This window comes from Dermacentor variabilis, chromosome 2 (genome assembly GCF_050947875.1).
Source record: "Dermacentor variabilis isolate Ectoservices chromosome 2, ASM5094787v1, whole genome shotgun sequence".
NCBI lineage: Eukaryota > Metazoa > Arthropoda > Arachnida > Ixodida > Ixodidae > Dermacentor > Dermacentor variabilis.
The window spans coordinates 95,916,550-95,930,624 of record NC_134569.1 but is presented as its reverse complement, the minus strand read 5'-3'; the positions used below and the strand labels follow the sequence as shown (position 1 = coordinate 95,930,624).

The 14,075-nt window shown below is 47.0% G+C and overlaps 1 protein-coding gene across 7 annotated transcripts in view; it reads left to right on the top strand.

The window, feature by feature from the left end:
• Window positions 1-14,075, top strand: part of polybromo (protein) — a 109,206-nt gene that overhangs the window by 49,669 nt on the left and 45,462 nt on the right. For all 7 annotated transcript variants that reach the window (XM_075681366.1, XM_075681369.1, XM_075681368.1 and 4 more), the window contains 4 exons: window positions 775-906; window positions 2,440-2,627; window positions 10,737-10,848; window positions 10,944-11,114. In XM_075681366.1, the coding sequence (XP_075537481.1) occupies window positions 775-906; window positions 2,440-2,627; window positions 10,737-10,848; window positions 10,944-11,114 (603 nt within the window). The remainder of the gene's footprint in view (window positions 1-774; window positions 907-2,439; window positions 2,628-10,736; window positions 10,849-10,943; window positions 11,115-14,075) is intronic.

Genomic DNA, 14,075 nt, shown 5'->3' with positions numbered 1-14,075 from the left:
TGTACCATTATCTTCCACCTTAGATTTATATTGTTGTGATTCAGCGCTTTACCAGTGAATTACTCAGTTTATTTTATTTTATTTGTCTTCCTCACTACAATATCCTCATTTTATAGTTTCATCACTGTGGCTGCAGATGGCTTGTTGTTTAGTTCATTGTATAATGTTATGAAGCACGTCTTTGTTCAGTGTACCTTATATTCATCCATACATTTATCTGTCTTTGTTTATTCTATTCTTTTGTATACTATACCTCTGACTGGTATTTCGTTATTGTGTGGTATGCCACATTAGGTACACTAAGTTGGTAGTGGTGACCGATACTGATAGTGGTAGTGGTGACCTGCACAGTTCTCGTCGCAGCTCATCTGATATGATAAAAAGCATGCATGATTGTGCAGGGAGGACCTGTACTTGAGCAAAACTTGTGTCGATAGGATTGCATCTAGGGCCAGCTCAGCTCATCTGAAACACACAATCGACTAGCCCACCCCTTTTTTAATGTTTGTGGGGCAAAAGGTAACTGGAAAGAAAAATACTTTTTTCCTCCAGTTACCTTTTGCAGGACCAACATTTACAGCTTTGCACCAAGTATCCCAACATCATACTTTGCTAGAAGACTTTGCTCCCCACAGTTGTTCACCATTGCACTTTCTCAGTGTGCCAGTGTTCCGAAGTTTTATTCACAATTTTATGAATAGCCATTTCTGGCTGGAAGGACAGCAGTAGGTATAGAAAACACTCTTTTGAGAGTTGTGGGCTTGTCTCTTGCAGGATGAAGTGGGTCGTCCATTAATTTCCATCTTCATGGAGAAGCCCTCACGTAAGGACTACCCTGACTACTATGAGGTCATTACAAACCCCATCGACATGAAGACAATTCATGAGAATGTCAAGAACAACAAAGTATGTGTGATCTTTCATCTGTCACTATAGCAATTCACTCTGAATGACCCTGTTTTTACTTGTACCAAATGCATTTTTCTCCTGTATCATGATGTGATGTATTCGATGCTATTTAGCACGCGCAATGGGCCATGTTGGTCTAGTAAATTTCGGTCACGAATTAGTGCATTGATAGAATAGCCAAAGGCAAGGACATATGTGGGAGAAAATGATAGATACCTAAGAGTGCCGCTTTCTCTTGAAAATTACAGAATATGGCAATAATAGTTGCTAATGTTAGTTAGTTCAGTTAGGCTAGGCGCTGCTATAGTTAGTAATTGATTATTATAAGAGAAAGGCGTCATACAAAAAGATTTCTACTCAGCAACTCTTGTAGGCTTCTATTGCTTAACACAGGATCCGAGTTTACAACTGTTCATGAGACTTTTACTTGGTATTCTTGGGCCAGAGGGAAGTACTCAGTTTTATGTTGACTGTACTGTTAGTTAATACAACAGACCCTGTACAACAGACCCTGATAACCTGACAAAAAGTGTCCGTTTTATCCGAAGTTCGTAATATCCAAAGCGCCTCACTTTTGAAACTCTGGTCACAATGTGTAACAACATTATTGCAAAAGGTGAGTACTGAATGTATAAAGCAAAAAAAAAAAAAAAAACCTAAAAGGTCGCAGTATCACCCAAGAAGCAAAGCATCGGTTGCGATAGCAAATTAGTAGACAGCTATGCGAAGTAAGGACAGTCGTTTTATCGGCCGTGTAAATTTGTAAACATTCGCTTACTAACTAAATTAAGAAGCACAGTGTCACGCCCACATCGGTAAGCATGTATACATCTCGCTGAATGAGCGCAGAAATTTATTGTCAAAACGTTGGAGTGAGGTAGTGCGCTAGCAGCAGCGACCAAATTGACTTTCGTGCTGTCTCTCGCTTCAACGCGAACTAAACGTCAAAAGCACAGCAAATACAAAGCTACCGGCACCGGGCACACTTGTTCCACATTGCAGATCGCTTTTAAGATGCAGCACCCGCGCCGTAAGCAGTAGCCGCCTGAGTAGAACTCCTCTCACCCCCCTCCTCGTGCCTCGCGCACGGAAGAAGACGGCATGCTTCCACCCCGCCTTCCTCCCTCGTGCTCAATATTGAGCCGCGGTCGTCGGCTGACTCTCTCAAGTCAGCTGTCAGCCCGTGTCGACATGGCAAAAGTCCATTTTATACGGCCGATTTTGACAAAAATTGCCGCTAATTTCGTCCGCTGTAGCCAATAGTCCGTAGTAGTGCGGTCCGTTAAAAGTGAACTTTGTTGCTTTATTAAAATAGGCAGAGCAAACTAAGGTTGAAATATGGTCCATTATATACAAAAGTCTGTTGTACGCAGGTCCGTTGAGCATAGGCTGTAGTAAGTTATCTAGTGTTCCCTGCTTCTGAGCTGTTAAGGGAGTGCCAGTGGTACATAGAGAAGCATTCCTGTCCAGTTTAATGTTTCACCTTCGGTGTTGCTACAGTGTGTGTTGCTTCATGTTGTCATGGTGCAGTATTCATCTGAGGATGCCATGGTGTCTGACGTGAAGCTGATGTTCTCCAACTGCCGGATGTACAATGAAGAAGGCTCCCAGATCTACCGCGATGCTGACACTCTGGAACGCGCTCTCCTTGACAAAATCCGCGAGCTGGGTTCCTTGTATGACTCGCTACCACCTCGCAGCATGCCACGACCAAGACGGTTAGGCTGGTTCTGCTTTCTTGACTTTCTGGCCTGTACTTATTCTGACCTCTGTCTTCTTTTTCTTCTTCATGCTAGCCTTTTTGTAGCTTCTGTTAAAAGCTCATCACTCTCGGCATGCAACCTGTCACAGTAGCACAGTGACAATGGCATTGTGTTCTTGAGCATAAGGTCAGGGGTTCGATCTGAGCCATGTGATGGCTGCATTTCAGGGGGGGGGGGGGGGAGGACACAAAACCACTCGTGTACTTAGATTAAGTGCATGTTAAAGAACCGCAGGTATTCGAAATTAGGCTGTAGTCCTCTACTACAGTGTCCCTCATAATGTGAACATGGGTTTGGCACATCAAATCTCAGAAAATGTTTTTCTCTGCATGCCATGATAGTTGGTTGAATGATTGAGCACTGTGAGGACAGGGCAGACAATAGTAAGAAAGATATCCTGTCAAGATTTCCGCTGCACACACAGCTTTTAAATTGATGGAGTAGCTGTCTTCGACATTAAAATTGGATATAATATTGGGTATGTTGGGGAGAGGGCACTTTTTTGGTGGACTGCCTCAAAATTCAAGATGGCAGCCAGAAAATTTTTACCTCAGAAGAAAGAAGACAAGAAAAAAGAAAATCATAATGCACTATAATTGAGCTTTATTTGAGGGCATGCCTCCTAATTTAGCCAGAACTCATCAAAATAATTCTCAGAGTCGGAACATAACAACAGAAGAAGGTGCGCGACCTGCATTATCACAAAGTTGCAGTACCAACGAAGCCGGCTGTGCAGCTCGCCATACGCTGAAGCATGGAATGCATTGAAGATTCCAGAATCTTTAAACGAGTGTGCAATGTGTTCTTACTCTTCGGCCATAAAGTCGGTAAGGGGCCCTCGGACGCAAAATTCGGGTCATCCTGCCATGATGGCTTTCACAGATAGCCTTCCGCAGTCCTCTCTTTGAGCATCCACTGGTGGATCCCCTTTCTATCGATGCAAAAGAGAGAGAGCAAAGGGAAGAAGGAAAGGCAAGGAGGTTAATCAGAATGAGTCCAGTTTGCTACCCTACACGTGGGGAAGGGAATGGGGAGCGAAAGAGAGAGAGAAAACATCAGTCTATACCGCACTTTCACATGCACCAAGTTAAGTGCAGGATGTCTATAGTCAAGTACTCAAGTCTGCTGCCTTCAGGTAGTGAAGAAACAATTGAACTGCTTTCTGGGCTGATGAACTGTGAGGCCAGGCTCCCAAGATCTTTGCTTCTGTAAATGGCCTGTCATCCAGTCTATTCAAGGCACACTGGAGAGTCTTACATTGGTTATCAAAGCGAGAACAGTGGCACAGAAGATGACTGATTGTCTCTTCACATTTGCACTTAGCGCACATTGGTGAGTCCGCCATTCCAATATGATAACTGTTTTGGTAAATGCTACTCCTACCCACAGCCGACACAGCAGTGTTGCGTCACGTCGTGAAAGGTTTGCTGGTAATTTAAGTTTCAATGATGGGTTGAGGCTGTATAAACAACACTTAGAGTTCTGTGGTGTCTGCCAGTAACTTAGCGTGATGGTACGAGTGAGACTGCGAAGCTCTCTTGCAGCGTCTACTCTCGATAAAGGTATAAGGAGTGTCAGTGCGCCATCCTGGGGACGTCGGGCAACATCATCGGCGAGGTGATTACCAACGATGCCACTGTCGCAGCAGCCACTGAAAGATGATACCGTGTCCTCGCTCAGAAGCGCAATGGCAAGTTTCATTGATTTTAGACACCAGCTGTTCATAATTGCCATGTTGTAAACCTCGCAAGCTCTGGAGGGCTGCTTTCGAATCACAAAATAGTAGCCATTTATTGGGAGGTTCTTTTTCAATGTATTTGACAGCAGCGCGAAAAGCGGCCAGTTCGGAACCGGTGGATGTCATTACGTGTGAAGTCTTGAACTGGATGACGACCGATTGAGATGGTATAACAGTGGCGCCTGTCGAATTTTCCGAGACGGAACCGTCCTTGTAAACATGGATTCAGTCAGCGTATGAACAATGCAAAAGTTCCAATGCGATCTGCTTGAGAGCCGCGATGGCCAGGCTAGCTTTCTTCACTATTCCTGGAATAGCAAGGTACACAGGAGGTTTTTTCAAGCACCACAGAAGGGAGGGCGTTCTTGTTGTGGGTGAGTGCCTCAATGACAAAGAGTGCCGGTTAGCCGCAACTGATCTGGAGAATGCTGCCTCAGGTCTTTTCCCAGGCAAGCGAGCGAGATGGTGGTCAGGAACTCTGGATATATGGTGAACATGCGCCCGGAGTGCGTCGGCAGCTATATAGGTCATTATAGTTTGGTCTGTCGCGGTGGCAATTGTTGCTACAGTTGAAGCACTTCGAGGTAGCCCCAGACATGTTCAAAGGGCTTGGCCTTGAATGCTCTGTAGGACATGGATGTTAGTTTTGTTAACATTGGACAGCAGTGGTGCGCTCTATCGCAAGTATTCTAGGAAGAGCGTCCTGTATAGTTGAAGCATGGATGCCACGGATGTACCCCACGTTTTACCGGCAAGAAACCTTAGTATATGGGCGATAGAAGTAAGCCCCTTCATCAAGTATGAGATGTGGGGGCTCCATGAAAGGTCTCTGTCGATAATAACGCCTAGGAATCGGTGAGATTTCGCGTATGAAATTGTTTGGTGGTCAATGGAAATGGGGGTACCGGGTCATGGGCTTGTGGGTAAAAGCAAATAAGGTGCACTTCTCGGTCGAAATGCTTAGGCCTTGAGCATGCAGGTACAATGATTTTACGGTCACTGCTTTTTGGAGCCGTGCACGCACCTGGAGATGTGTAACTGCCGAGGCCCATATGCATATGTCGTCAGCATATATGGAAAGGTTTGCTGTATGTGGTAGAACATTGGCAACTCCAAGGATTCAATGCAAAAATGACAAGATGTCACATGCATGTTATCTCCAGCATTCCAATGCCATTCCACAACTTCAAAATTTATGTTCCCTTGTGTTGGAATGCGTAATGCGATGCGACTACCACTCATGGCATCATCAAATGACAATGGAGAACTTTGCGTACTAGTGGCTTGTTTTTCGAATGGTTTAGATTCTACAGGAGCACATTTTCATTTTCATGGTGGGGCCGCAGATGAGGGGGCAGGACAAAAAAGTTGCTTAATGTGACTCATTAGGTAGACCTTGATAAGTCAAAAATTGACAAGGCCCTTGTGTTAAAACTAAGCTGAATCAGTCCCAAAATATTAGTTTAGTGTTCCTTTGAACAGAGGTCATATTTCATATTCATGGGTGCCAGTAGTACTAAATTGTATCACCAAAACCAGCCGGGCATAGGAAGTGACAAGACTGTATGTCCGTTAGTATAACTGTTAACATACAGTAATCCCTCGTTATAATACTATCACTTCACTCGAAATATCGCTTTATTTGAACTTTCTTCCAGTCCCAACCCAAACGCACGCATTTTAAGCCGCATTACTCAAAGTGCACGAAGAGCTTCACCCACTTAGAGCGAAGTGGCATGCAGTTTCAAATTATTATCACCGACGAATTAGTCTCATGCAGGCACAGAACAGGTCACAAAAGTACCAAACGCACTACCGATGACTGCCTAGTAACGGGTACCAAGCGAGTGCCGAGTGCTCCCAGCTGTCTACTGCGGAGCGAACGGAAGCTGTCAAATTCCATGGTGCAGCACGCCTGAATCGTTAATCTCGGTCGCAGTCGCATCGCTGGTATCCCCTGGGATAGAATCCATGCGAAAATAAAGTTTTTCTGACGCTTTGCAATGCCAGAACGCCATGGTCTCTTGGATGCCAAAAAGTGGCCAAAAAACCACGGGCAAACTTGCGCCATAGCATAGCATCCCATGGGCTGCACTCAATGAGCAAACTTTTACCGCTCTAAAGAGCACTTCTGGCACTGAAATGTACCGAAAAGCACAAAAGAAGTATCTTTCCGATTATAAGTGCCATGTTCGACGCGAGAAGGTACGTTAACAAATCAGGAAGACGACTTTGGGGAAGCCGGTCTAGAAATTTGCTTGCCGTTCGCCATTATTGGCCTGCATCGCAATAAAACACCGCCCCTAGCTTCCGCGCACTTTTGATGGTGCAAATCGACTGATAACTTGCCGAAAACACGAAAAATCCTAGTGTCACCGGCTGCAAGTCAGGCTGTCAACGTGGGGGTCAGCACAAGCTGGTGTTTCCTCAGCAATTTTCTCGAGCCGGTCATGCTCGATTCGCGCCATCGGACAGTCTAGATTCATGGTAGGGTCATTAAATTTTGTTGCAACACATTTGTCAATGGTATGAAAGCAATGGTGCACTAATACTGACACTCAAACCATAAAATTAGCACAGTGTCGTCGACAATGGTGCGCCAAAAAACTGTCGTTTTGCAAGCTTCACTGCTGCACACTTCGGGAAGAAATTGCCCAGTGATCACGCAAAGTCTCTACTGCAAAACCGTTCAGTTTTCACGATCGCGCTGCATACTCACAATGAGCGGTTTTAAGCAGAACAAGCACGGCCTCAGACTCGAGCCACGGCATTTGTGGCACTTTCCAGCATGATACTCTCGTATCCCATGACCTCTCGTCCCCCCCTCCCCCCTATAAAAGCGGCCACTGCTTCCCCCTCCTCATTCACTTTCCAGTCTGCAAGCCGTTTGGATGCCAGTCGCTCCTCTCCCTCGCCTTCATGTCAACCCCTCGCCTCCTCGCGGCCAGTTTCGACATCGCTGCTCCTCCAAAGTTGCCCTTTTCCGGCCTGCTCTCCCGAGCACAATTTTCCACCAGAGGGTTCCCTTCCATGGTTCCTGCTTCTTGGTTTCCACAACTCCGATCGCCTTTCTTACGTTACAGCGAAGCTGATGCCAAGCCCGCTATTGCAACCGTCGCCATCACCAGCGTGCACTGACGAGGAAATCGAGGTGCCCTGATGACATTCTGAAGCTTCTGCCTCCTGCATTGCCCACCACGCTCAGTCACTTTGGCACCGACGGCACGTGCGTTTGGATCCTTCCTGTAGGACGTATGATTGTGTGTTATTCGGAGTGCTTCGTTTGGCGTGCCTCGCGTGTTCTTTTGGTGGTCTACAGGGATAAATGGCTCCATCGGTCTGCGGGTGAAAGTGTCTGACTTTGGAGAAGAAAGTTCTGCTGATAAAAGAAGTAGAAAAAGGTGGCCAACAGGAAACTGACATTGTGAAGGAATTCGGCATACTGCCGTCTACTTTATCAACAGCACTGAAAAACAAGGAAGCTGTGCTGGATGGCTTTGAATAGAGCTTCTCAGCAAAGAGAAAGAGGAATCGCGATTCGAAGTACCCCGAAGTGGAAGGTGCACCTTTACAGTGGCTGAAGAACGGCAGGAGTGCAAATCTCCCCTACGTGGACCTGTCATGGATCGACTGCAAAAGCCGAAGCTCTCGCCATCCAAATGTGCCATAAAGTTTTCAAGTGTAGTACAGTAAAACCTCGTTAAACCATACCCGCTTAAACAGTAGTTTCGTTTTAAAAGTAGTAAAGTCAAATCCCCGACTCAGTGGCCATTGAATATAATATGTTTTGTATCCGCATAAACCATACCAGCTTATTGCGTACACATCAGTTAAAACGTAGTGTTTCCACTTTTCGTCACCCAAACATGGTGGTGCATTGTTTCCATCAAGCGGCCCGGCAGAACAACAAGCCTCAGAGATCGGAATGGCCTCCAAGCACCCTGCGCGTTTGCGCATGAAGCAACATCAACATCATTTCGGCGCCGTGCCAGAGAGATGCCAGAGAGCGTTGTGGCGTCGTGCAAGCAAGGACTCGCGTCATGCCGAAACTCGGGTAAAAAAAAGACGCCGAGTACTCAGCATAGAAGAAAAATTAGACAACGTCTGTGCTATCAAACGTGACACGGAGAAGTCGGCGCTGGCATGCGACAGGGATCTGCTGTTCACTACGGTGTGTGGCATTTGGAATGCGAAGAAGTTGCTTGGCAGCGCTGCTGCAACTGCGAAAAGATGACGTCTATGAGGTTCGACTTTTCGCCATCATTGCCTCTGTTGTTGCCGAAGTGTCGACTAGCGACAGTGATGAGGATGACACGGAAAGCGACAGCACGGGCGATTTAGGCACAACAGTGGCAGAAGCTGCTCGTTACATCAGCCTCACGAATGCAATCGTCGCGACGAGAACAGCACCCGGCAATGAAAAAGGTGCCCTGGGACTTCTGCTGCACTACTGCGCGCGTGCACGGAGAATACGTAATGCTAGCGAACAATCTGCCATGCCAGTGTTTGCCGAGAAGAGGGGGCTGGTTGAAAAGCTGGCACGCAGCTTCAGTAAGTTTGAGGCTGCTGTTGTTGTGCTAGGCCGCCGTGGCATCAAACGAAAATAACACTTTTGTCACGCGAAGTGAATAAATACTGCATGTTCTTTTCCCCTTTCATCGCACTCTCTCTGAGTTCTGTTTTCGACAGGTAAGTGGGTGATCTTGTGCTAATTCGGTTAAACAGTACGACCGTTTAGTACGTACCTTTTCTGAGCTCAGGCCAACTACGGTTTAAAGAGGTTTCACTGTAATGGCTGGCTTGAGTGGTTCAAGAAACGACACTGCGAGACCTTGAAATTGATCGTTGGCAAAAGTGCAGCCGTGGACCATGACACTGTAGCTGATGGCGCCAACATCGGCTCCAATCTCTACTTGAAAAGTATGAAGGCAAAGACATCTACAACCTAGATGAGGCTGCATTTTTCTACAAGGTGCTACCAAATTGCATGTTCACTACCACTGGCGGATCCTCATCCGGAGGAAATCTAAGCAAGTAGCGTGTCGCAGTGCTGTTTGGTGCCAATGCAACAGGTGAGGACAAGCTTCCCTTGTTGATACTGGGGAAGGTGGAGACGCTGCGGTGCTTCCGAAACGCAACTATTCCTAAGGAATGCATCTACAGAAGTAACAAGCGAGCATGGATGACTGCTGCTGTTTTTGAAAACTATGTGTGCCTTCTGGATAGACAGTTCGATGGAAAGAATCAGCAAGTGCTTTTCATAATTGACAATTGTCCGAGCCACGGGAAGATGACAACTTCAAGGCAATCGCGGTGGAATTTTTGCCTGAAAACACAACTGCGGTACTGCAACCGATGGATCAAGGCGTCATTGAGACCACCTGGAAGCTGTACCACAAGGCTCTATGGCAGCACATACTCACAGTGTATGACGCCAGCAAGAGGTACAACATTGACTTGCTTGGTGCGATCCATTTGCTAAACTTTTCATGGAAAGAACTCACACCTTCGAAGGTCGCCAACTGTTTTATGCATGCTGGCTTTTCCTGCGCTGTCGTCAGCGACCCTGACAATGACCAGCCTGACGATGACCAGACTTGCAGCAATCTGTACAAGGCTGTTCATAAAATTGCTGGCCAAGAGGTAGAAGGCGACTTCGAGACACTCACGTTGGCTAACGCTGCTGCTCCCATGGTTGCCCCAGCGACGGATGCGGAGATACTGATTGACACTGTTGGTGGCCTTGACGAGGACGAAGAGCCGGTGGACGAAGAGCCACATGAAGTGCCAACTATGTATCTACACCTGCTGTGAAGTAAGGTTGAACGCATCGGTGGCGACCACAGCCTCGTTCAATGCTCTGTCAAATTGGAGCAGGGGTTGCTCGTGTTCGGTAAGAACTTGAAACAGCCAAAGCTCACTGCCTTTTTTGCACCTGAATAAAGTTTTGTTTCACTAAGTGCATTGTATTTTGACTTCCTCGCAGTTGTGGTGCAATTAAAGCTCGACTGCTTTAGCTTTTCTAGAGCGGTCGCTTATATCGAATTACTTCTTATAATGAATTTTGTGCCTTGTCGCTGACTTCGTTATAACGAGGGATTACTGTATGTGTGTCCACTTGAAATAAGTTGCATATACATATTCATATGTACAACTTGTAACTTGGATTGAGCGGTACTCCATTCAACATTGGATAAATTAAACTTGTGATAACTCAAACAAAAATCTGTGATCTGTTGGAGCTTGGAATTCACAATCGGTGCTTCGCAACAGTGCTATTGTACTTTCCTCAACCTCACTCTCCCCCACACCCATGGTCACTGCAGGAACAAGAGCCGCAACCACAAGCTTCGTGTGCTTTACGATACCATTAAGGACTATACAGATGCCAAGGGCCGCAAGTTATCAACAATTTTTATGAAGCTGCCCTCTCGGTCGGTATGTGGCATCTCTCTTACTTTTCTCAACTCGCTGCTATGTCTGTCAGCACATGCAGTTTTCTTTTAAAAGCTTCCTCTGTTGCTCACCTGCAGGAGTATCCGGATTATTACGAGGTGATCAAGAAGCCCATTGACATGGAGAGGATAGCCGCTCGCCTCCTTAAGTACAACCAGTACGAGTCCATGGATGATCTCCTGGCCGATTTTGTGCTGCTCTTTGACAACGCGTGCAAGTACAATGAGCCAGACTCGCAGATCTACAAGGTAATCTGTCTTGTTGTTCATTTTTCTCTCTCCGCTGTGTGCATTTTTATGCCACTTTTACTATACAGGAACTTCCATTACCAGCACTGGCTAGAATACAAGTAGTGGGAACTTGCCTTGTTGGGGTATTAACTAGTCAGGCAAGCCATACAGTATAGTAAAACAGACAGTGGCAAAACAGTAAATTTTAATAACGACCAAATGACGCTAATACTTAGTCCTCTGCATGAAATGAGACTATACAATGGCTTATTGGCTGATTTTACCTTTTACAGGGAATTCTCATTAAGACGAACTCAGTTAAGCCGAATTCTTGCATATAACGAACAACAAGGGAACATCTGCTTGGTTTTCCATAGACTCAATGAAAAAAAAATCCACTTAAGACGAACGGCCTCAGATGTGCTCCTTGGTTAAGATTAACATCCTGAGTGACCGCCACCGCTACCGATCCCGGAGGCTAGGGTGCCTCGATGCGCACATCGCCCGTGGACAGAGGCAAAAACAAGAGCAGGAAACAAAAAGAGGCAGTGGGGTTTCACTTCGTCAATGTGGGTGATGTGCAAGTGTATGAGTGCTATAGCGCATATGCAGATTTTAGCCCTAAGTGTGCCTAGACTGTCCACATCGCAGATCGTATTCAAGACTGGCTCATGTGGCCACACCATATGCAGCAGCCACCGGAGTAGAACGCCCCCTTGTAAACAATCACTTACTAACTAAATTTGCAAACATGGTGTCAGCGCGCACAGCAGGCATGAACGCATCCTACTTGATGACCGCAAACGCTTGCTGTCAAAATGCTGGCATGGGGAATCGTGGCAGCAGCAGCAAGCGAAGTGACCTTTTGCATTGTCTATGGCTTCAACACAAACTTAGTGGCCAGCACACAGCACACGCAAAGCTGCGAGCCATCGGCCCATGTAGACTGTGCCCCCAAAGCAGATTGCATTCAAGATAAAGCCTGTGCGACCGCACGCGGCCAAAGTACAACACCCTTCTCTCTCCCCCCCAGTGCTGTGCGCGCGATGGAAGACCCCCCCTCCCCCTTTGCGCACGCGAAATTAAGCCGCCATCATCGGCTTACTGTTGCATGCTTTCACTTGCACATGCAGTGTACGGCGCATGAGGACGATATTATCGCAAAACGAACCCAGTACGCCTGTATCGCAAACGAAACCTGTAGCAGCTGCCAGAGGAAGTCGCCCCAGTGCGCGGCTGCCTACCTTCCTTCTCCGCAACGCTTTGCCTCATTTCTCCTTTCCCACTTTGCTCAACATCACCTAGACTTTCATCTAGGTTGCAGTGCTTTGCCGTGCGTTCAGCGCGCTCCTTCATACTTTTGCTAGCCCGTAGCCTGCACCGATAACCTGTGAGGCGGCAGATGCCTGCTTTAACTTCCTAGTGAACTTTTTCCAGCAGCACGAAGGTACAGAAGGATTTTTGTGAGATGTGAGATGGCGTCGTTTGTGGCTGCTCGCCGATTTGCACAGAAGTGCCAAACGTCCGTCACGGACTGGATGAAACCAAGCTGGAGGACCACTTGAAAACAGTTTTCTATTAATTTCAGCTAAATAAGTTATCTTTATGTAATTTTTTCCCCGTTTTAAGTCTGCTTCATTTACCATTTTGAAGCAAGATAGTTGGATGCACCTGGTCATGTTGCCAATTATTCTTCTGACGATGTGAACTTCTGACAAGACAAACAAATTTTCATGATCCCTTTGAGTTTGTCTTAAAGGGAATCTACTGTATATTTCTTGCTGTTGTGACTGGGCGCTCGCAGTGAGAGTGAATTTGGATCTAAACCATGTAGACTGGGTGCTGTCCTGTTGTTATGCGATAATGCATGGTGAGCAGCAGTAGCCAGTGGTAAGGGCGGGTAACATATGCATGCCAGGCTCAGTAACATAGAAGGAATTCAACACATAATATACGTGGACGACGTCATGATTTGGACTACCGGAGGGTTGCTGGGCCACCAGCCGGACGCCCTTCTGAGGGCCGCGGATGTTGTCCGCGAATACGCATCAAACTGTGGTCTGCAGCACTTGCCAGAAAAGTTTCAGCTCCTGGTGCTGCACATGTGCAAACCATGAGCCCTGCAACCAGCGATCAAGCTACACCTAAACGGAGCCGAAATCGAGTCTGTAAAGACTCTAAGGATATTGCACCTCCACCTTCAGGAAAACTGGGGGGTGGGAGGCCATGCCATTCAATGTCTACAGAACGGCATCTCACAAGTCTCGCAAATATCGATCGCGACACATCCCGACATCACGGACTCGAGGAGGCAGACGTGATGGCGCTGGTGCAGGCCCTGGTGATCAGCCGTGTGGCCTATTCAGCACCATGCAAGCACTGGGAGTCCCACCCGGCACGTTGACGAGCAAACTCATGGCACTGGGCATGTGCAACACTGCCCGAGAAATAGTCGAAGCGCACCTTGTCACTCGGCAACAGAGGCTGGCGCTCACCCCTGCAGGCAGAGCCATCCTGACATGCCTTGGATAATCTGCATATAAGCAGGGACACGAAACAACACTCGCACTGCCAACACACACCCACAAATACGTATGCATGGCTCCCATACTGCGCAACATGCACCTCAAACATCACAGAGCCCGTTGTCAGGCATGAGCGCAGGTTCTTAAGCGACAATATGAGTGTGACGGATCAACATTGTACACGGACACCTCCCTTTACCCAGTAAGAAACGTTGTGGTGGTCAGTGTGGTTGACTCGAAGCGGAGAGGACAGCCATCATCCTGCCCATAGTCTCTGCACCATAAGTTGGACATGTAACAATAGTCTCCCAAAGAGCGTGCAGGAACTTTGCAAGGGTACGTGTATCTGTGCACGCACATCAACTACTCCTCATGTGAGAACTCCCATTCGGGGTAGATGTAATCTGGATTCCGGGACACAAGTCCCTCAGCAGTAACAAGAGCACACATGGCG